This window comes from Chiloscyllium plagiosum, unplaced genomic scaffold, assembly GCF_037043375.1.
Source record: "Chiloscyllium plagiosum isolate Xiang-an unplaced genomic scaffold, Cpla_swu_hap1 HiC_scaffold_43, whole genome shotgun sequence".
Taxonomy (NCBI): Eukaryota; Metazoa; Chordata; class Chondrichthyes; order Orectolobiformes; family Hemiscylliidae; genus Chiloscyllium; species Chiloscyllium plagiosum.
This window is the reverse complement of record NW_028270181.1, coordinates 33,106,551-33,130,425: the sequence shown is the minus strand read 5'-3', so window position 1 is coordinate 33,130,425 and position 23,875 is coordinate 33,106,551. Positions and strand designations below refer to the sequence as shown.

The 23,875-nt window shown below is 44.0% G+C and overlaps 1 protein-coding gene across 2 annotated transcripts in view; it reads left to right on the top strand.

The window, feature by feature from the left end:
• Positions 1 to 23,875, top strand: part of LOC122541738 (primary cilium assembly protein FAM149B1-like) — a 204,747-nt gene that overhangs the window by 149,092 nt on the left and 31,780 nt on the right. For both annotated transcript variants that reach the window (XM_043678630.2, XM_043678629.2), the window contains one exon: positions 15,762 to 15,882. In XM_043678630.2, coding sequence (XP_043534565.1) covers positions 15,762 to 15,882 — 121 coding nt within the window. The remainder of the gene's footprint in view (positions 1 to 15,761; positions 15,883 to 23,875) is intronic.

Sequence of the window (23,875 nt, the reverse complement as noted above, 5' to 3'; positions counted from 1 at the left end):
GATAGGCATAGATAGAGTGGATAGCCAGAGACATTTTCCCAAGGCAGAAATGGCTATCACGAGATGGCATAATTTTAAGGTGAAATAGGAAAGTTTAGGGGAGATGTCAGAGGTAGGTTCTTTACACAGAGAGTGGTGGGTGTGTGGAATACACTGCCAGCTGTGGTAGCTGAGTAAGATACGTGAGCGACATTTAAGCAACTCTTAGGTTAGTTTGAACGTAGAGTAGGATAAATTGTCGGCACAAAATCGAGGTCCGAAGGGCCTGTGCTGTGCTGTACTGTTCTATGTTATAAAACTCCTCTAAGGAACTCTTACAATGTAGTCCTGGACTTTAGATGATCAGCTGCTAACTAACCTCCTTTGTACTAGAAGCAAAAAAACAGAAGTTGCTGGAAAAGCTCAGCAGGTCTGGCAGCGTCTGTGAAGAGAAATCAAAGTTAACACTTCAAATCCGGTGATCCTTCCTTAGAACAGTCTGAGGAATGATCACCAGACTCGAAAATTAACTTTGATTTCTCTTCACAGCTGCTGCCAGATCTGAGTTTTTCCAGCAACTTTTATTTTTGTTTCTGATTCACAATATCTGCAGTTCTTTCGAATTTCATTTGTACTCAGTATGACTCCAACCAACAGAAAGTTTTTCCATAACTTGCATTGATTTTAGGTTTGCTAGGCTCCTTGATACTATACCAGATCAATGCAGCCGTGATATTCAAGTTAGTTACTCTCACCTTGGCTTTGGTGCTCTTCTATTTTGTGCATATTTAAACCATGTCTGTAATGAGGTCAGGAGCTGAGTGGTCCTGGTAGAGTCCAAACTAGGATCAGTGAGCAGGTTGATAGTGCTATGATCGAGCAGACATTATGACAGAAAAAATCAGCTCCCGGACTGAAATCTGGCTTGATAACTCATATATTTTTTAAAGTGCAAATACAATACTGCATGTTTGATTTTAAACAATAAAATGAAAGCTTATTCCACGAAACATAAAATACGATAAAACAAACTAACTACATATAATAAAATTTTAAAGATTTTGAAACACGTAGTGATAGACAATTTTCTATCTATCCTAACAGCATCGCTTTACTGTACTCAAACACCAGAGTAGTCTTCTCTTCCACATTGTAGGTTTGACTTAACTGTGGCTTTCTATACCTGATCTTTCACATTTGATGGCCTCTGTCTCGAGTATTCACAAAACTGAGCTTACACTTTCTCAACTTCAAATAACCCCGTCAAGATTCGAAGCAAACATTTTAGTGTGGAGCTATCAGACAAGCCTCCTTACACTGAAGTTACCAATTTCTTAACAGTTCTAATCTATCTACTTTCTTCAGGAGAAACTGTTTTACACATCTAGCATCCACCAGGACTTTACCTAACAGAAACCAAAAGGCTCTCCCAAGCAATTCCAAATCATTCTACCTTGAAGCCTTCCTAATGCAGTTCTGTCTAGCAATAAAATTCTGCTGAAGCAAGCAAATTTCTATTAACAATCCAGGAACTATCTCTCATATTTAAAATAAAATCATGATTCTGTAAAAACCAACAAGTAAATCTCTTCACATAGAGACCAAAACCCACATGCCACTTGTTCAAAGTCCAACTCTAATATAAATGATATTAATTGCCCACCCTGTAATACAATTCTAGCTGTTAGATAGCACAATTGATGGCTCCTTTACCATTTTACAAATGATTGAGACTGATGGGGCAATAAATGCTGAGGTTGAATTTGTCCTGCTTTTATATACTTGGGCACCTTTTCACATTGTACAGTAAATTCCACTGGAACAACTTGGCTAGGCACACAAAAATATTCTGGAGTGCAGATCTTCCATACTGTTGCCAAAATTTTGTCAAGGCCCTTTGCTATGCATCTGTTTTATGATATTGTGCGGTCTGATTCGAATTAGCTGAAGACAGACATCTGTGATGCTGGTGTCCTCAGGAAGAGGTTGAGGTGCATCATCCACTTGGCAATTTTAGCTGAAAAATGATCTAAATGCTTTATTTTTGTGCTGATGCGATGGGCTTTTTTCTTATTTGTTCCCAGGATATGGATGTTACTGGATAGGCCAGCATTCATTGCCCATCCCTAATTACCCAGAGGGCAGTTCAAAGCAACCCCATTCCTGTGGGTCTAGAGTCACATGTAGGCCAGATTTCCTACCTTACAGAGCATTAGTGAACCAGATGGGTTTTTAATGAAAATCAACAATGGTTTCATGGTCATCAGTAAATTCTTAATTTCAGACATTTTTTTTAATTGAATTCAAATTGTGGCAGGATTTGAACCCGGGTGCATTAGCTGATAATCTGGATTAATAGTCTGGCAATAATATCACTAGGCCATTGCCTCCCCAGATGGTTGTTCCATTATTGAGAATGGGCATCTTTGTGGAGCTTATTCCTACAGTGAGTTGTTTAATTGTTCACCACCATTCACAAGTGAATGTAGCAAGAAATTAAAGAAATTAAACCCGATCCGTTGAATGTGAGATCACTTATCCCTGTTGCATGTTGCTTCCAGTATTTGACTTGCAAGTAGAACTATGTTGAACTTTATCAGGTTGACACCTCATTTTTACATCTGCCTAGTGCTCTTCTTGTCTTGCCCTTCTGCAGTCTTCATTGAACAAGGTTGATCCCGGCTGATGGTGACGGTAGAGTGAAGTATATGCCAAGCCGTGAGGTTTGCAGATCAAGTTTGACTATAATTATTCTGTTGCTAATGTCCCATAGTGTCATAGTCATTAAGGCCTACTGTACAAAAAAAAGCCTTTCAGCCCATCAAATCTTGTTGCTCAAAATCAAGCACCTACCTGTTCTAATGCCACTTTCAAGAAGTTGGTTCACAGTCTCGAATACCTTGACATCACTAGCACACATCTAAATACTTCTTAAATGTTGCGAAAGTTTCTGCTTCTACAAACCTTATAGGCAGTGAGATCCAGATTCCTCACACCTCTTGTAAATCTCCTGACCCTTGACTTAAATCCATGGCCCCAGTCATGATTCCTCCACCAAAGGGAAACGTTCTCTCCTGTCTACCCAATCTATGCTCCTCATAATTTTATGTACCTCCACAGACTTGTCTGCTTCAAGGAAATCAACCTCAGTGCATCCAATCTCTCTTTATAACTCTCCAGTCCATGTAACATCCTGGTAAACCCTCTCTGCACCCGCTTTAGTGCTAATCATATCCCTCCTATGATGTGAATTCCAGAACTGCACTTAGTATTCTAGCTGTGCCCTAACCAACATTTTATACAATTTCAGCACACCTCCTTGCTTTTAAACTTCAAAAGTAAGCACACAAATGCCTTCTTGACCATTTCATCTACCTGCCTTGACACCTTAAGGGACTGGTGGACATCTTCAGTGCTTTCCAGAGTTCAACCATTCACCTTGTATTCCCTTGCCTTGTTTACCCTCCCTCGAACAGATGGATAATATGGACACCTATGTCGGACTCCTATTTACCGACTTTAGTTCAACACCATAATTCCACCCAAACTCATCTCCAAACTCCGAGATCCAGGACTCTGCTGCCCACTCTACAACTAAAGCCTCGACTTCCTCACCGTAATTGGTTAGGATAGGAGACAACACCTCCTCAATAATTCTCAACATTGGTGGCCCGCAAGGCTGTGTACTCAGCCACTTACTGTACACTTCACACACTCACAGCTGTGTGGCCAATTTCAGCTCTAACTCCATTTACAAATTTGCTGATGATATCACCAAAGTGAAACAGAACTCAAACAATCACGAGACAGAATACAGGAAAGAGATCAACAGCTTAGTGGCATGAATTAAAGACAACAATCTCTCCCTCAATGTCAGCAAATGAAAGAGCTGATCATCAACTTCAGGAAGCGGAGTGGAGGACATGCCCCTGTTTGTATCAATGGTGCTGAGGTGGAAATGGTCGATAGTTTCTAGTTCCTAGGAACAATCTATCCTGGTCAATCCACATTGAAACAACAATTAAGAAAGCACACCAATGCCTCCACTTCCTCAGCAAGCTCAGGAAATTTAGCATATCCACAATGACTTTTACCAGGTTTTATAGATATACCATAGAAAGCATCCTATTCAGTTACATCAAGCTTGGTATGGCAACTGCTCTGCCCAGGACTGCAAGAAATTCCAGAGAGTTGTGAATGCAGCCTAGTCCATCATGAAAACCAGATTTCTTTTCACTCTGTTCATCTACACTTCCTTGGGAAAGCAGCCAACATAACTATGTTATTGAGCTATGGCATTATTGCGATTCTGGAGACTTGGCTCAAAGAAGAACAGGACTGGCAGCTGAATGTCCCAGGATTTAGATGGTTCAGATGTGATAGAAAGTGATGTAAAAGGAGTGGGGAGTTGCATTACTGGTAAAGGAGTATTTCACAGTTGTACTGAGGCAGGATACATCAGAGGACTCGTGCATCAAGGCAATATGAGCAGAATTCAGGAATAGAAAAGGTGAAATCACAATGCTGGGGGTACACTACAGGCCTGCCAGCAGGAGATAGAGGAAAGAATATAGAGTCATAGAGGTGTACAGCAGGGAAACAGCCCCTTTGGTCCAATGCATCCATGCCGACCAGATATCCGAAACTAATCTAGTCCTATTTGCCAGCTCTTGGCCCATATCCCTCTGAACCCTTCCTATTCATATATCCATCCAGATGCCTTTTAAATGTTGTAATTGTACCAGCCTCCACCACTTTCTCTAGCAGTTCATTCCATACACACACCACCTTCTGCGTGAAAACGTTGCCCCTTAAGTCCCTTTTAAATTTTTCCCCTCTCACCCTAAACCTGTGCCCACTAGCTCTGGACTCCCCCACCCCAGGGAAAAGGCCTTGACTATTTACCCTATCCACACCCTTCATGCCTTTATAAACCTCAATAGGATCACCTCTCAGCATCTGATACTCGAGAGAAAATAGCCCCAGCCTATTCAGGCCCTCCCTAAAGCTCAAATCCTCCAACTTTGGCAACATCCTTTGAAGGATTGATGAGGGCTGAGCAGTAGATGTGATCTATATGAATTTCATTAAGGCGTTCATAGAACATAGAAGAATACAGCGCAGTACAGGCCCTTCGGCCCTCGATGTTGCGCCCATCCAAGCCCACCTAACCTACACTAGCCCACTATCCTCCATATGCCTATCCAATGCCCGCTTAAATGCCCATAATGAGGGAGAGTCCACCACTGCTACTGGCAGGGCATTCCATGAACTCACGACTCGCTGAGTAAAGAACCTACCCCAAATATCTGTCCTATATCTACCACCCCTTAATTTAAAGCTATGCCCCCTCGTAATAGATGACTTAATACGTGGAAAACGATTCTCACTGTCGACCCTATCTAAACCCCTAATCATCTTGTACACCTCTATCAAGTCACCCCTAAACCTTCTTTTCTCCAATGAAAACAACCTCAAGTGCCTCAGCCTTTCCTCATACGATCTTCCTACCATACCAGGCAACATCCTGGTAAACCTCCTCTGCACCCGTTCCAGTGCCTCCACATCCTTCCTATAGTATGGCGACCAAAACTGCACCCAATACTCCAGATGCGGCCGCACCAGAGTCTTATACAACTGCAACATGACCTCTGGACTCCGGAACTCAATTCCTCTACCAATAAAAGCCAGTACGCCATATGCGTTCAACAAGGTTCCCCATGGGAGACTTGTTAACAAGGTTAGATCTCATGGAATACAGAGAGAACTAGCCATTTGGATGCAGAACTGGCTCAAAGATAGAAGAGGGTGGTGGTAGAGGGCTGTTTTTTAGACTGGAGGCCTGTGACCAGTGGAGGGCCACAAAGATCGGTGCTGGGTCCACTACTTTTTGTCATTTATATAAATGATTTGGATGTGAGCATAAGAGGTATAGTTAGTAAGTTTGCAGATGACACCAAAATTGGAGGTGTAGTGGACAACGAAGAACACTACCTCAGATTACAACAAGATCTTGATCAGATGGAACAATGGGCTGAGAAGTGGCAGATGGAGTTCAATTAAGATAAATGCGAGGTGCTGCATTTTTGGAAAGCAAATCTTAGCAGGACTTATACACTTAATGGTAAAGTCCTAGGGAGTGTTTCTGAACAAAGTGACCTTGGAGTGCTTTCCTTTATTGGTCATAGCACTGAGTATAGTAGTTTGGAGGTCATGTTGCAGCTGTACAGACATTGGTTAGGCCACTTTTGAAATATTGTTTGCAATTCTGGTCTCCTTCGTATCGGAAGGATGCTGTGAAACTTGAAAAGGTTCAGAAAAGATTTACAAGGATGTCATTGAGTCAGCTCCATGAAAGAGGAGTCGCAGTTAGATAGGATAGTGAAGAAGGCGTTTGGTATGCTTTCCTTTATTGGTCAGAGTATTGAGTACAGGAGTTGGGAGGTCATGTTGCAGCTGTACAGGACGTTGGTTGGAATATTGCGTGCAATTCTGATCTCATCACTTCCCTAGTTTCCCTCAGTCCTAGGGTACACCTGATCAGGGACTGGGGATTTATCCACCTTTTTGCATTTTAAGACATCCATTCTCTGAAATGTGGACAATTTTCATGATTTCCCCACCTTCTATCTCGTCCATGTCCTTCTCCATAGTAAACACTGAAAGTATCTCCCCCATCTCCTGTGGTTGCACACATAGGCTGCATGCTGATGAAAACAGATTTTGAAAAGATATTAAAAACAGCAGGGTTGTTCTGGTGGGTGATCTTAACTTTCCCTATATTGACTGAAGTTCAACTTGTGCATGGATCTGGCAGAATGTGTCAGGGCCATTCTGGAAGATTTCTTGACACAGTATGTGAACAGTCCGTCAGAGAAATTACTTAATTGAACAGAGACCACAGAAGAGCAGATCGAGTGATATTGACAAGCTGTTTATTACAAGCAATATGGCTGGAAGAGAAATTGAATAGGCTGACACAGAACTGACAGTCTGTGCAGATAGATCAAGGGTTCTCTTCCTTGAGCAGTGGGCACAGGCAGTTTTATAGGGGTACAATTACAGTACAATTAAGAGTAAAACACAATCAATGGGAGGACAATCAGCAGTCCGGTAGCAGCAATCAGTCCATGATTGAGTTAGGAGATTCTGATCCTCTGTGAGAGTAAGTACTAATGTTTCTCATCCTGGCATCAATAGGTTTCCATTGTGGTTAGTCCACAAGCAAGGTACTTTGGTGCTTTTCAATCTGAGCATCCTTCGTGGAGTTCCAGTATGTGTGAGGAGTGAGGCTGCCTTAGGGCTTTGCCAGCGGTTGTGCTTACTGAGTGCGAGGAAGTCTGTTGTCAGTCTGTCTCTGGAAGTGGCTTGAGTCATCTGTCTGCTGCCTAGTATCTTAGTTAGTCTGTTTGGTCAAGGCTAAGGCACTCTGGGTAGTTTCTGTTGTAGCTTAGGCAGACATGGTTCCTTATGTTCTTTGTGACTCTGCTATGGGTGGACAGGGAAGCCGGGGAGGGGGGTACATTTTGGGTGTACTGACCATAATATTATGAGTTTTAAGATACTCATGGATGGGGACAACAGCAGTCCTCAGGTGAGGGAAGGCAAACTACACTAATATTTGGCAGGAACTGAAGAATTTTGGTTGAGGTTAAATCCACATCAGACATATGGAAATCTTTCAGTTCTGGCAGTTGATAAGATTTCAGGAGTGGCACATTCCTATGAGAACAAAAGATAGGTATGGTGCGTTATATGAATCTTGGGATGTTATGGCCTTGGTCAAAAAGAAAAAGGATGCATACGTGAGGCCTAGGAGGATGGGAACAGACAAAGCCCTTGAAGTATATATGGAAAGTAGGCAAGAGCTAGAGGGTTAAAAGATGTCATGAAAAGTCATTAACTAACAAGATAGTGTGGCATAGTGGTTCACTAGTTGCCACTGATGCCTCACATCACCAAAGACCTAGGTTCGATTCCAACCTCGGGTGACTGTCTGTGGGGAGTTTGCACATTCTCCCTGCATCTCCGTGGGTTTCCTCTGGATTCTGCATAGTGCTTCAGGGATGTGTAGATTTGGGACATTATTCAGGGGGAATGTAGAGTAATATGTTAGGGAATGGTTCTGGGTGGGTTACTCTTCGGAAGGTCGGTGTGGACTTGTTGGACCAAAGGACCTGTTTCCACACTAGAGGTTCTGTGATTCTATGAAGGTTAAGGAGAATACCATGGCTTTTTATGCATATATAGGACAGCCAGGGAAAAAGTTGGCCCTCGTACTGCTCCTCGGATGCTGCCTGAACTGCTGTGCTCTTCCAGCACCACTAATCCAGAATCTGGTTTCCAGCATCTGCAGTCATTGTTTTTACCCAAAGAGTTGGCCCATTCAAGGACACAGGAGCAAACATATGTGTGGAACCAGAAGAGGTGGGTGAGATCCTGAATGAATACTTTGCGTCGGTATTTGCTGAAGAGAAGGACATAGTGCAGGGTGATCTCAGGGAAGGGAGTGTCGAATCTCTAAGCTAAGTTGCTGTTAAAAAGGAAGAGATGTTCTGCATCTTAAAAAGTATTAAGTTAGATAAGTCCCCGGGTGTTGATGGGATCTATGCCAGAATATTCAGAGAGGCAAGAGAACAAATTGCTGGAGCATTGAGATTTGTATCCTCTTTGGCCACAGGTGAGGTCCCAGAGGACTAGAGAATAGCCAATGTTGTCCCATTGTTTAAGAAGGGTAGCAGGGATACTCCAATAACTTACAGGCCTCTGAGCCTTATGTTGGTGATAGGGAAATTATTGGAAAAGATTCTCAGGAACACGATATATGTATTTAGAATCAAATGGACTCATTAGCAATAGACAGTATGGTTTTGTACTGGGGAGGTCGTCCCTCACTAACTTTGTCGAGTTTTTTGCAGAGGTGACAAAGATGGATGGTTGAGGGAAAAGCAGTTGATGTTGTCTATTTGGACTTCAGTACAGCCTTTGACAAGGTCCCTCATGACAGACTGGTACAAAAGATGAAGAAGTCACATGATATCTGAATGAGGTGACAAGATGGGTTCAGAACTGGCTTAGTCATAGGAGACAGAGGGTAGGTGTGGAAAGATGCTTTTCAGAACAGAGGGTTGTGATTAGTGGTTTTCCTCCGGGGTCAGTGCTTGGAACTCTGCTTTTCATGTTCTATATAAATGATTTGGAGGAAAATGTAGCTGGTCTAATTGGTAAGTTTTCCATTACAGAAACATGGTTGCAGGTTGATGATGACTGGGAATTAAATATCTAAGGGTATCAGGGAATTAGGAAGGATAGGCAGGAAGATAGAACATAGAAAAATACAGCGCAGTACAGGCCCTTTGGCCCTCGATGTTGCACCGATCCAAGCCCACCTAACCTACACTAGCCCACTATCCTCCATATGCCTATCCAATGCCTGTTTAAATGCCCATAATGAGGGAGAGTCCACCACTGCTACTGGCAGGGCATTCCATGAAAGAATCTACCCCTAGCATCTGTCCTATACCTACCACCCCTAAATTTAAAGCTATGCCTCCTCGTAATAGATGACTCCATACGTGGAAAAAGGTTCTCACGGTCAATCCTATCTAAACCCCTAATCATCTTGTACACCTCTATCAAGTCACCCCTAAACCTTCTTTTCTCCAATGAAAACAGCCCCAAATGCCTCAGCCTTTCCTCATACGATCTTCCTACCATACCAGGCAACATCCTGGTAAACCTCCTCTGCACCCGTTCCAGTGCCTCCACATCCTTCCTATAGTATGGTGACCAAAACTGCACACAATACTCCAGATGCAGCTGCACCAGAGTCTTATACAACTGCAACATGACCTCAGGACTCCGGAACTCAATTCCTCTACCAATAAAAGCCAGTACGCCATATGCCTTCTTCACCGCACTATTTACCTGGCTGGCAACTTTCAGAGATCTGTGTACATGGACACCAAGATCCCTCTGCTCATCCACACTACCAAGTATCCGACCATTAGCCCAGTACCCCATCTTTTTGTTACTCTTACCAAAGTGAATCACCTCACACTTACCTACATTGAACTCCATTTGCCACCTTTCTGCCCAGCTCTGCAGCTTATCTATATCCCGCTGTAACCTGCCACATCCTTCCTCACTGTCAACAACTCCACCGACTTTCATATCATCCGCAAACTTGCTCACCCAACCTTCTAGCCCCTCCTCCAGGTCATTTATAAAAATGACAAACAGCAATGGTCCCAAAACAGATCCTTGCGGAACACCGCTAGTAACTGCACTCCAAGATGAACCTTTACCATCAACTACGACCCTCTGTCTTCTTCCAGCCAGCCAATTCCTAATCCAAACCTCCAACTCACCCTCAATGCCATACCTCCGTATTTTTTGCAGTAGCCTACCATGGGGAACCTTATCAAATGCCTTACTAAAATCCATATACACCACATCTACTGCTTTACCTTTGTCTACCTCCTTAGTCACCTTCTCAAAGAATTCAATAAGGTTTGTGAGGCACGACCTGCCCTTCACAAAGCCATGCTGACTATCCTTGATCACATTATTCCTATCCAGATGTTCATAAGTCCTATCCCTTACAATTCTCTCTAAGACTTTGCCCACAACAGAAGTGAGACTCACCGGCCTATAGTTACTAGGGTTATCCCTACTCCCCTTCTTGAACAAGGGAACCACATTTGCTATCCTCCAGTCTTCTGGCACTATTCCTGTAGACAACGAGGACATAAAAATCAAGGCCAATGGCTCTGCAATCTCCTCCCTTGCTTCCCAGAGAATCCTAGGATAAATGCCATCAGGCCCAGGGGACTTATCTATTTTCACCCTCTCCCTACATACCTCAAAGCCGTCCATTCTAATTAATTGTGACTCAGTATTCACATCGACAACAATGTCCTGTTCCTGAGTGAATACTGACGAAAAGTATTCATTCAGTGTCTCCCCAGTCTCTTCAGCCTCCACACGCAACTTTCCACTACTATCCTTGACTGGACTATTCCTACCCTAGTCATTCTTTTATTCCTGAAAGCCTTTTGGTTTTCCCTAATCCTACCAACTAAGGACTTTTCCTGTCCCCTCCTTGCTGCTGGTGGAGCAAGGAGGGAGTTGGTTTCTTATGGAGGTGGAGTTGGTTTCTTAATTAAGGGTGAGATTAGGGTGATAGGGAGAGACAATATAAGATGTGAGGAGCAAACTGTTAAATCCATTTGCTTCGAAATCAGGAATAGTAAAGGGAAGAAGTCACTGGTGGGAATAGTCTATAGGCTATCCAATAATACTGCTACAGCAGCACAGGTGATCAATCAAGCAATATCTGACGCATGTAAGAATGGAACAGCAGTAGTCATGGGGGACTTTAACATGCACAGTAATTGGCCAAATCAATTCGGTGGAGATAGTCATAAAGAGGAGTTCATGGAACTCATCCGTGATAACTTTCTTGAACAGCATGTTACCAAATATACAAGGGAGCGTGCAATCTTAGGTCTGGTTCTGTGTAATGCAACTGGTAAAATTAATGATCACGTAGTTAAGGATCCTCTTGGAAAGAGTGATCACAGTATGATCAAATTTCGGGCACAAATGGAGAGTGAAATAGTGTCATCTAAAACCAGAATGTTATGCTTAAATGAGGAAGACTATAATAGGATGGGGAAGGAATTGGCTACATTAGACTGGGAACATAGGTTATATGGTGGAATGGTTGAGGAACAGGTGGAGGACTTTCAAAGAGATTTTGCATAGTGCTCAAGGAAAGTATATTCCAGTCAAAAACAAGGATAGCAAGGGTAGGAAGAGCCAGCCTTGGATAACCAAGGAAATAAAGGAAAACATCCAGTTAAAAGCACAGGCTTACAAAATAGCCAAGAGTAGTGGGAAACAGGAAGTTTGGGAAAACTTTAAAAAGCAACAAAGAACCCCGAAACAAGCAAAAAAGAAAGGCAAGATAGATTATGAATGCAAACTAGTACAGAATATAAACACAAGCAAGAAAAGTTTTTATAAATATATAAAACAGAAAAAGGTGGCTAAAGTGGATGTAGGTCCCTTCCAGGATGAGAAAGGAGAACTAATATTAGGTAATGCTGAAACAGCCAAGACTTTGTCAGTCTTCACAGTGGAAAATGTGACTAACATGCCAAAGAATGATGTTAAGGATACGATGGGAGGTGAGGACCTCAATTCAATAGTTATCACTGAAGGGGTAATGTTGAGCAAACTTGAGGGTCTAAAGGTAGGTAAGTCTCTAGGCTGCTGAAAGAAATGGCAGAAGTTATAGTAGATGCGTTAGTGGTAATTTACCAAAATTCACTGAACTTCGGGCAGGACCCGGCAGACTGGAAGACAGCGAATGTCACTCTGCTATTTAAAAAAGGGTAGAGGCAAAAAGCAGGTTACCAGAGGCTACTTAGGTTAACATCTGTAGTCAGGAAAATGCTGGAGGCTGACATTAAAGAAAAAATAGTGAGACATCTGCATGGAAAGGATTCCATCAGGTAGACACAGCATGGATTCAGGAAGGGGAGGTCATGTTTAACAAACCTTTGAGGAAGTAACAAGCACTGTGGATGGAAGGGAACAGGTGGATGTTGTCTACTTGGTTTTCCAGAAGGTGTTCAATAAGGTGCCGCATATATGACTCACCCATAAGATAAGAATGCATGGATTTGTGGGGAATGCACTAGCTTGGATACAGGACTGGTTAACCAATAAAAAGCTGAGTGCTGGGATAAAGGGGTGTTTCTCTGGTTAGAGATCAGTGGTGAGCAGGGTGCCACGGGGTTCGGTATTCAGCCCGCAATTGTTCATGATATATATAAATGATTTGGAGGAGGAGACCGAGTGTAACATATCCAAATTTGCTGTTGACACTAAATTGAAAGGGAAGACAAACTACAGAGGATGCTGAGGGTCTGCACAGACATTTACATAGGTTAAATAAATGAGCAAGAGTCTGGCAGATGGAGTACAATGTTGGTAAATGTGAGGTTATCCACTTGGAAGTAAAAATAGTAGTTCAGCATATTGTTTAAATAATGAAAAATTGCAGCATGCTATTGCACAGAGGGACTTAGGAGTGCTCGTACATGAATCGCTAAATTTTGATTTGCAGGGGTAATGGGTAATCAGGAAGGCAAGTGGATTATTGGCTTTCATTGCTAGAGGGATTGAATTTAAGAGCAAGGGAGGTTCTGCTACAATTGTAAAAGGTGTTGGTGAGGTCACACCTGGAATATTGTGCTCAGTTCTGGTTTCCTTACTTGAGGAAGGACGTACTGGCTTTCGAGGTGTGTAGAGGAGGTTCACTAGGTTGATTCCAGAGGTAAGGGGAGAGGAGACCATGAGCCACCTGGGACTGTACTCGCTAGAATTAGAAGAATGAGAGGGTTTCTTACAGAAACATATAAAATTATGATAAGATAGAGGCAGGCAAGTTGTTTCTGCTGGTGGGTGAGACTAGGTCTAGGGGACATGACCTGAAGATTAGGGGCATTAGATTTAAGACAGAGATGAGGAAGAACTGCTTTTCCCAAAGAGTAGTGAGTCTATGGAATTCTCTGCCCAAGTAGAGGCAACTTCATTAAATATATTCAAGACACAGCTGGATGGGTTTTTGCATCGTAGGGGAATTAAGGGTTATGGGGATAGTACTGGCAGGAGGAGCTGAGACAATTGATAAATCAGCCATTGTCTTAATGAATAAAAGCAAATTACTGCGGATGCTGGAATCTGAAACCAAAAGAGAAAATGTTGGAAAATCTCAGCAGGTCTGGCAGCATCTGTAAGGAGAGAAAAGAGCTGACGTTTCGAGTCTAACTGACCCTTTGTCAAAGCTTTGACAAAGGGTCAGTTAGACTCGAAACATCAGCTCTTTTCTCTCCTTACAGATGCTGCCAGACCTGCTGAGATTTTCCAGCATTTTCTCTTATGGTCTTAATGAATGTCAAAGCAGGCTCGATGGGCCAAATGGCTTACTCCTGCTTCTATTACTATGAAACTATCAAACAGTACAAAGATTGGTGGAGTTGTGCATAATGAGGATAATTATCAGAGAATAAAGCAGATATAGATCATTTGGAGACATGGGCAGAAAGATAGCAGATGAAGTTCAAACCAGACAAATGTGAGGTGATGCATTTTGGAAGGTCAAGTACAGGTGGAAGTATACAGTGAATGGCAGAACCCTTAGAAGTACAGATAAGTTGAGGAATCTGGGTGTGCACATCCATAGATCACTGATGGCACCAGAGCAGGTAGATAAAGTAGTAAAAATAGCTTGTGGCATGCTTGCTTTCATTGGAAGGGGCATTGAGTATAAGGATAGGCAAGTTATGCTGCAGCTTTATATAACTTTAGTTAGTCCACACTTGGAATATTGCGTACAGTTCTGGTCACCAGTTCTGGATGCATTGGAGAGGGTACAGAAAAGGTTTACCAGTATGCTGCCAGGTATGGAGGACAGTGTGTTCTGAGGAAGGGTCACTGTACCCAAAATGTTAACTCTGGTTTCTCTGCACAATTGCTGCCAAACCTGCTGAGCTTTTCTAGCAACTTCTGATTTTGTTTCTGTTGCCTGGTATGGAGGATTTTAGCTGTGATGGAAAGGTTGGATAGACTGGGTTTGTTTTTGCTGGAACGCAGGAGGTTGAAGGGCAGTCTGATAAAAGTTTTATAAGATTGTGAATGGAATGAATAGAGTGGAAAGTACAAGACTTTTTCCCAGGGTAGAGGAGTCAATTACCAGGGGACACGGGTTCAGGGTGGATGTTTAGAAGAGATGTGCGAGGCAAGAGTTTTACACATTCCAGGTGAGTGCCTGGAATGCCAGATGAGGTGGTGGAAGTGATGGCATTCAAGAAACATTTGGTCGAATATATGAATAGAAATGGAACATAGGGATACAAAGTGCAAGTGATGCAAGTGAAGACATTTGTAGTATGGAAGGGTAAAATGTGTTGGCGCAGTCGTGGAGGGTGGAAGGTCCTGTTCCTGTGCTGTATTGTTCTCCCACCTTGGTTACACCCTCTTTCACCCTCTTTCATCGCCAGAAGACACCAAAGTTTGAAGACATGTACCAACAGATTCAAGAACAGCTTCTTCCCTGCTGTTATCAGACTTATGAACAGACATCATATATTAGAGTTGATCTTTCTTTGCACCTTCTCTGTAGCTGTAACACTATATTTTGCATTCTGCTCTGTTACCCTGATATACTTATGTATGAGAGTGTGTTGCTGGGTACGAAGGAAGGGCTTATGCCTGAAACATTAATTCTCCTGCTCCTTGGATGCTGCCTGACCTGCTGTGCTTTCCCAACAACACACTCTCAACTCTGATCTCCAGCATCTGCAGTCCTCACTTTCTCCTTGTACTTATGTATGGTATGATTTGTCTGATTCGCAGCAAAACAATACTTTTCACTGTCTCTCAGTACATGTAACAATAATAAAGCAAAGCAAATCAAATCAGTAGTTTGCTGCTGAGCTACTATTTGTGATGGTCCTTGAAGCCCCCTCCTATAGTACATTCTGTACTATTTGCATCCTCAGAGGCTTCCTCCACTTGATGTTCAGCATCATCTAAGGGAGGACAGTATGTGGTAATCAGCAAGAGGTTACCTTGCTTATGTTTGACCGATGCCATGGAACTTCCTGGGATTTGGAGTCAATGTTGAGGACTCTCAGGGCTGAGTGGCCTACTTCTGTTCCCTACATCTTATGGCCTTATGAAATCTCACAATGTTTTTTTTCTTATAGACAAACAGCAAGTGATCGCCTCTCTGCCTCAACGCTGCCTCTCAGACACAATGCCCTACTTCCACCTATCGGCAGCATTGATATTGATCATTCAGCTGGAAAGTTAACTGCGCGACCACAGGTACCTGATAAACTTGCCTAGCTAAAACCTGCTTCTCAAATTGCAACATTATGTGTAATAATGTTCATGATTCCTATCTGCAACTAAGTGTTTTCTTATTGATAAGCTACAACTATTGCACATCATTCTGTTGACCTGAAACTGTTACCCCACATACTTATTGATCATTTAAAACTTATGATCACTCCTATTGATAATTTGAAATTTTTTTGCATTCCTGATTTAAAATGTTAAGCAACGTTAGGTTAACTTGGAATCTTAAAATATTCCTTACTTGCTATATTTTCAAAAGTCTATTTTCTCCTCTCCTTCATGATTTTGAATGCCTCGAACAAATCTCCTCTAAAACTTAACTTCTCCAAGGAAAGCATTTGGAACTTCACCAATCTCTGTTCATTACCTCATCACATGAACAATTCTTTCTACATTCTTTGATTTCTTTATATCTTATTTAAAGCATGGTGTCCGTGCAAGATGTAAGTTCTTGCTTGAAGTCACCCTGCATAATGTAATACTATTTTAGTTTTAAGGCCTGTTAACTTGCATTGTTTTGCAGACTTGATTTAACATCTTTGTCTCCATTCTTACATTAATTCCTGGAATTACCTACCCCAGCTTTGTTTCTGTCTTCCTTCCTCTGTCTTTGCCCTGGCCTTGACTCCTAGCTTGCCCAACCCTGGCAGCCTTTGCTTCCTATCTTCTTTGATTTGGAGGTCCTGGTGTTGGACTGGGGTATACAAAGTTAAAAATCCCACAACACCAGGTTATAGTCCAGCAGGTTCATTTGGAAGCACAGCTTTCAAGTAAACCTCATATATACGTCAAATATCATATCCAGTGAATGTTTGTTATAGCTTATTTGTTTTAGAATACATTTAATTTAGAAATGAATATTATTCAGAACTTTAGATTAGATTAGATTAGATTACAGTGTGGAAACAGGCCCTTCGGCCCAACAAGTCCACACCGACCTGCCGAAGCGAAACCCCCCATACCCCTACATTTACCCCTTAACTAACACTACAGGCAATTTAGCATGGCCAATTCACCTGACCCTGCACATCTTTGGATGGTGGGAGGAAACCGGAGCACCCGGAGGAAACCCACGCAGACACTGGGAGAACGTGCAAACTCCACACAGTCAGTCGCCTGAGGTGGGAAACTGGCGCTGTGAGGCAGCAGTTTCTTTATTCAGAAACAAATATAAATTGCTAGAAAAGCTCAGCAGTTTGGCAACATTTGTGGAGAGAAAGCAAAGTTAACGTTTTGGGTCCAGTAATCCTTCTTCACAACCTCGACCTCTCTCTCTATCAGCATTGCCTCATGCTTTCCACTTTCTACTACAAAATAGGCCTGAATCACCACCATCCACCATCACCCTCTGCCTGGCTGAGCTTGTCCTCACTCTGAACAACTTCTGTTTTAATTCTTCTCACTCACTTCAGGTCAAAGGTGTGGCCATGGGTACCTGTATATACCCCAGCTTTGCCTGTCTCTTTGCGGGCATAGAGACCCCTACCGACAACTCTTTCTCTGGCATATGGATGACATCATTGTGCTGTTTCCCTCTCTTGTCCAGATTTAGAAATGTTTATCTATTTTATTCAAATTTTCATCTTTCATCTGGTCCACCTCTGACCTCTCCCTTCCTTTCCTCGACAGCGGTTTCCATTTCTGGGGATAAGCTGGCCACCAATATCCACTACAAACCCACCAACTCCCACATTTACTTTGACTGTACTTCCTCACATCCTGCTTCTCTATTTCATTCTCTCAGTTCCTCCATCTCCATTGATCTGTTCTGATGATGCCAGCTTTGACAAGAGAACCTCTGAAACATCCACCTTCTCCTTCAAATGAGGATTCCCCAGTACTATGATTGACAGGGCCCACAGCCGTGTCTGCCCTATCAACCGCAATTAAGGCCCGACCCCCTCTCTTCCCTCCCACAACAACAAAAGGGTTCCCCTTGTCCTTAGATTACATCAGATTAGATTAGATTACATTACATTACATTACAGTGTGGAAACAGGCCCTTCGGCCCAACAAGTCCACACCGACCCGCCAAAGCGAAACCCACCCATACCCCTACATTTACCCCTTACCTAACACTACGGGCAATTTAGTATGGCCAATTCACCTGACCCTGCACATCTTTGGACTTAGCTTCCATCCCACTAGCATCCACATCCATAGATTCATTAACCGCCATTTCTGCCACCTCCCATGGAAGGCTGCCACCACCAGATGCATATTTCCCTTCCTTACCTTGTCAGGCTTCTGCCATGTTTTTCTCCCACTCGCATACACTAGATCACATCAAAACATGGGCTTCTCCCATGTATAAGCCATTGTAAGCTGCTAATCATCCCAGTTAGCACATATTGGGGTGGCACGGTGGCTCAGTGTTGGCACTGCTGCCTCACACCGCCAGGGGCCCGGGTTCGATTCTCAGCCTCGGGTGATTGACTGTGTGGAGTTTGCACATTCTCCCCGTGTCTCCGTGGGTTTCCTCCGGGTGCTCCAGTTTCCTCCCACAATCCAAAGATGTGCAGGTTAGGAGAATTGGCCATGCTAAATTGCCCATAGCGTTCAGGGATGTGTAGGTTAGGTACATTAGTCGGGGTAAAAATGGAGTAACAGGGAATGGGTTTGGGTGTGATACTCTTCAGAGGGTTGGTGTGGACTTGTTGGGCCGAGGGGCCTGTTTCCACACTGCAGGGATTCTATGATGATTCTGTTCATTTTCCCAGGCTGACCATTACGCAGTCCTTTGTATGTCCAACTGTTTTTCTTTCTCTTTGGGCTTTATCTCCACCTATTGTTTACTCCTGCCCCGTCCTCACACCCCCATATTCTGCATAAATAACATCCTTTTCCAAGCTACTATTTCTGAAAGAGTTAACTCTGCTTTCTGTCCATGTATGTGTGACTCGCATGTTTAAAAAACACTCCAAAACCTTCAATTCTATTCTATTTGATGGAGTTTAATTTAGATAAATGCGAAGTGCTGCATTTTGGGAAAGCAAATTTTAGCAGGACTTATTCACATAATGGAGGAGAAAGTGAGGTCTGCAGATGCTGGAGATCAGAGCTGAAAATGTGTTGCTGGAAAAGCGCAGCAGGTCAGGCAGCATCCAGGGAACAGGAGAATCGACGTTTCGGGCATAAGCCCTTCTTCAGGAATGAGAAAAGTTTGTCCAGCAGGCTAAGATAAAAGGTAGGGAGGAGGGACTTGGGGGAGGGGCGTCGGAAATGCAATAGGTGGAAAGAGGTCAAGGTGAGGGTGATAGGTCAGACTGGGGTGGGGGCGGAGAGGTCAGGAAGAAGATTGCAGGTTAGGAAGGCGGTGCTGAGTTCGATGGATTTGACTGAGACAAGGTGGGGGGAGAGGAAATGAGGAAACTGGTGAAATCCAAGTTCATCCCTTGTGGTTGGAGGGTTCCAAGGCGGAAGATGAGGCGCTCTTCCTCCAACCGTCGTGTTGTTGTGGTCTGGCGATGGAGGAGTCCAAAGACCTGCATATCCTTGGTGGAGTGGGAGGGGGAGTTGAAGTGTTGAGCCACAGGGTGGTTGGGTTGGTTGGTCCGGGTGTCCCAGAGGTGTTCTCTGAAACGCTCCGCAAGTAGGCGGCCTGTCTCCCCAATATAGAGGAGGCCACATCGGATGCAGAGGATGCAATAGATGATGTGTGTGGAGGTGCAGGTGAATCTGTGGCAGATATGGAAGTTTCCTTTGGGGCCTTGGAGGAAGGTGAGGGGGGAGGTGTGGGCGCAAGTCTTGCACCTCCTGCGGTTGCAGGGGAAGGTGCCGGGAGTGGAGGTTGGGTTGGTGGGGGGTGTGGATCTGACGAGGGAGTCACGGAGGGAGTGGTCTTTACGGAATGCTGATAGGGGAGGGGAGGGAAATATATCCTTGGTGGTGCGGTCCGTTTGGAGGTGGCGGAAATGATGGCGGATGATGCGCTGTACATGGAGATTAGTGGGGTGGTAGGTGAGGACCAGTGGGGTTCTGTCCTGGTGGCGGTTGGAGGGACGGGGCTCAAGGGCGGAGGAGCGGGACGTGGAAGAGATGCGGTGGAGGGCATCGTCGACCACGTCGGGGGGGAAAATTGCGGTCCTTGAAGAAGGAGGCCATCTGGGTTGTACGTTTTTGGAACTGGTCCTCCTGGGAGCAGATGCGGCGGAGACGAAGGAATTGGGAGAATGGGATGGCGTTTTTACAGGGGGCAGGGTGGGAGGAGGTGTAGTCCAGGTAGCTGTGGGAGTCGGTCGGTTTGTAGTAGATGTCCGTGCTGATTCGGTCGCCTGAGATAGAAATAGAAAGGTCGAGGAATGGAAGGGAGGAATCTGAGACTGTCCAGGTGAATTTGAGGTCGGGGTGCAAGGTGTTGGTGAAGTGGATGAACTGTTCAACCTCCTCGTGGGAGCACGAGGCGACGCCGATACATCATCGATGTAGCGGAGGAAAAGGTGGGGGTTGGGGCCAGTGTAGTTGCGGAAGATGGACTGTTCCACATATCCTATGAAGAGGCAGGCATAGCTGGGGCCCATGCAGGTGCCCATGGCTACTCCTTTCGTTTGGAGGAAGTGGGATGATTGGAAAGAGAAGTTGTTCAGGATGAGGACCAGTTCAGTCAGTCGAAGGAGGGTGTCAGTGGAAGGGTACTTGTTGGTACGGCGGGAAAGGAAGAAGCGGAGGGCTTTGAGTTCTTCGTGATGGGGGATGGAGGTGTACAGGGACTGGATGTCCATGGTGAAGATAAGGCGTTGGGGACCGGGGAAGCGAAAATCATGGAGGAGGTGGAGGGCATGGGTGGTGTCCCGAATGTAGGTGGGGAGTTCTTGGACTAAGGGGGACAGGACCGTGTCGAGGTATGCGGAGATGAGTTCGGTGGGGCAGGAGCAGGCGGAGACAATGGGTCGGCCGGGGCAGTCAGGTTTGTGGATTTTGGGCAGGAGGTAGAAGCGGGAGGTGCGGGGTTGTGGAACTATGAGGTTGGAGGCGGTGGATGGGAGATCCCCCGAGGTGATGAGGTTATGGATGGTCTGGGAGATGATGGTTTGGTGGTGGGGGGTGGGGTCATGGTCAAGGGGGCAGTAGGAGGAGGTGTCCGCGAGCTGGCGTTTGGCCTCAGTGGTGTAAAGGTCGGTGCGCCAAACTACTACTGTGCTTCCCTTGTCTGCTGGTTTGATAGTGAGGGTGGGGTTGCAACGGAGGGAGTGGAGGGCTGCGCGTTCCGAGGGTGAGAGGTTGGAGTGGGTGAGAGGGGTGGTGAAGTTCAGGTGGCGGTTAATATCGCGGCGGCAGTTGGCTATGAAGAGGTCAAGGGCAGGTAGGAGGCCAGCACGGGGTGTCCAGGTGGATGGAGTGTGTTGGAGGCGTGAGAAGGGGTCGTCAGAGAGTGGGCGAGAGTCTTGGTTGAAGAAGTAGGCGCGGAGGCGAAGGCGGCGGAAGAATTGTTCGATGTTACACCGTGTGTTGAACTCATTAATCCGAGAGCGTCGGGGAATGAAGGAATTATTCACATAATGGTCAGGTCCGAGGGAGAGTTGCTGAACAAAGAGACTTTGAAGTGCAGGTTCGTAGCTCCTTGAAAGTAGAGTAGCAGGTGGATACGATAATGAAGGCAGCGTTTAGTATGCTTTCCTTTGTTGGTTAGAGTTTTGAGTGTAGGCATTGAGAGGTCATGTTGCGGCTGGACAGGACATTGGTTAGGCCACTGTTGGAATATTGTGTGCAATTCTGGTCTCCTTCCTATCAGAAGGATGTTGTGAAACTTGAAAGGGTTCAGAAAAGATTTACAGGGAGGTTGCCAGAGTTGGAGGTATTGAGCTACAGGGAGAGACTGAATAGGCTGGGGCTGTTTTCCCTGCAGCATCAGAAGCTGAGGGGTGACCTTATAGAGGTTTATAAAATCATGAGGGGCATGGATAGGATAAATAGACAAAGTCTTTTCCTTGGGGTGGGGGAGTCCAGAACTAGTGTGTGAGAGGGGAAAGTTATGAAAGAGACCTCAGGGGCAACTTTTTCTCACAGAGGGTGATACGTGAATAGAATGAGCTGTCAGAGGAAGTGGTGAAGACTGGTACAATTGCAACATTTAAAATGCAGCTAGATGAGTATAGGAATGGGAAGGTTTGGAGGGATATGGGCCAAGTGCTGACGAAAGAGACTACAGTAGGTTAGGATATCTGGTCGGCATGGACGGGTTGGACCAAAGGGTCTGTTTTCGTGCTGTACCTCTCTAAATGCTGAGTTTTTCTAGCAATTTCTGTTTTTGTATCTGATTTCCAGTATCTGCAGTTCTTTTGTTTCTTTTATCGGTACTTTGTTTCCAAATCTGTACCTTTATTAACCACTTTGCTACTTTGAATGATGTGTGAATTTGTATGCCTTAATACATATCTACTCCATTTAGGTTCTACTTTTCTTCTTGATTAGTGACCATGTGTGGCCTCCTTATTCCATCTACAAAAATTCGTTGTATGTTATTAATCTAGACTGAAATGAATTCTGCAAGTTTGTTACCTTTTGTATCTTGTCAGTCTTCCCCTATATTGACTAGTCCCCTAATTTGGTGCTGTTCATAAATATTAATCTTATATTTCTACTTCATGAGTCCAAATAATTTTCGCATATCATGATGTTAAAGTACAGATTTGAGACAGCCCAGGGAATCCCTTGTAGACTCAACCTGTAAGCCTCACTTGGTTCGTCCTGGAGATCATACCCTTTGATAGTCTGGAATAAAGAACCTCTTACAGTTTAGTTTAATTTTAGTCATCCCCTTTATTTACCAAAAGCATCACTGTTACAACATAACACTGATACCAAAAAGCTCAACTAACTAGGTTCTAATAACCCAGGAGAGTACGATATTGCTCTTCCTTTAAGAGTCCTCACAGGCTACTCTGCTATACTGTCACAATCAGACTTCCTTTAAACAAAAAGTTTACAAAAAATACTGCATGTTCTTTATTAAACAGATAACAGTGAAAGACAATAATTGGTAAGGGAGGTTAATTGACAGATCTTTGTGCGCTTGATTAATCACTCTTACAGGCCTTGAGCTATCCAAGTGGGGAAAACAAATCCAACCAAGTTAGGCATCTGCTGGTGAGATAAGTTCCTATCATAGAGAAGTACCAGTCTAAATTAAGTGGGAGATGTCATAAGATAACCTTGCACAGCTGACATGTCAGATACAATTGTTTTACAAAATCACTTCTTAGCAAGGAGGGCAAACTTTTGACCATAAAATGGCTTCCCAACAGATTGTGTCAGAATCTCTCCAATGTTAGGTTTAGAATAATTTTTAAGCTAGGAGCAGACTCCTGCTTTTTATCTTAAGCACTAAATCATTCTGTACCTGAGGCTGAAATATTACCATAAGGTTTCATTTAAGCTGATTCATTAGTCTCGAATTAAACATGCTTTCTTTTCAGGGTTGTGATTCAAATTCAAAAAGACATCAGATCTAATTATTTAGAATTGACAGTGGGGCAGTCTGTAAGGTCTGTAGAATGGTCTGCAAGAACAGAAAGTAAGTGGTGCTGGAAAAGCACAGCAGGTCAGACAGCATCTGAGGAGCAGGAAAATTGACATTTCGGACAAAATTCCTTCAGCCCGAAACGTCGATTTTCCTACTCCTCAGAACACATTTGCTGCATACTAGAAAATAGACAGGCAGGGAGGGTCGGGCCACAAAAAAAAAGGGGAACCCAAATTATGCAGAAGATAAAGACATCTGTTCTCACCAGGTGATAACAGTATGCTCTGAGGCAATTAAGAACATTTGTCTTAACATCAGCGAATCTGTGTAAACAGGACGCCGAGTGATAACATTTACGGCTGTTCCCTTGTGAAATTATGGACAGTGTCTGATTCTGACCTCAAAATGAAACTCTACTATCAAAAGCCTTGTAATCGATGGTCAGGTCCTATCAATTATAATGGATTCTTATTACCCCTTGCAAGCTAGGCAGACACA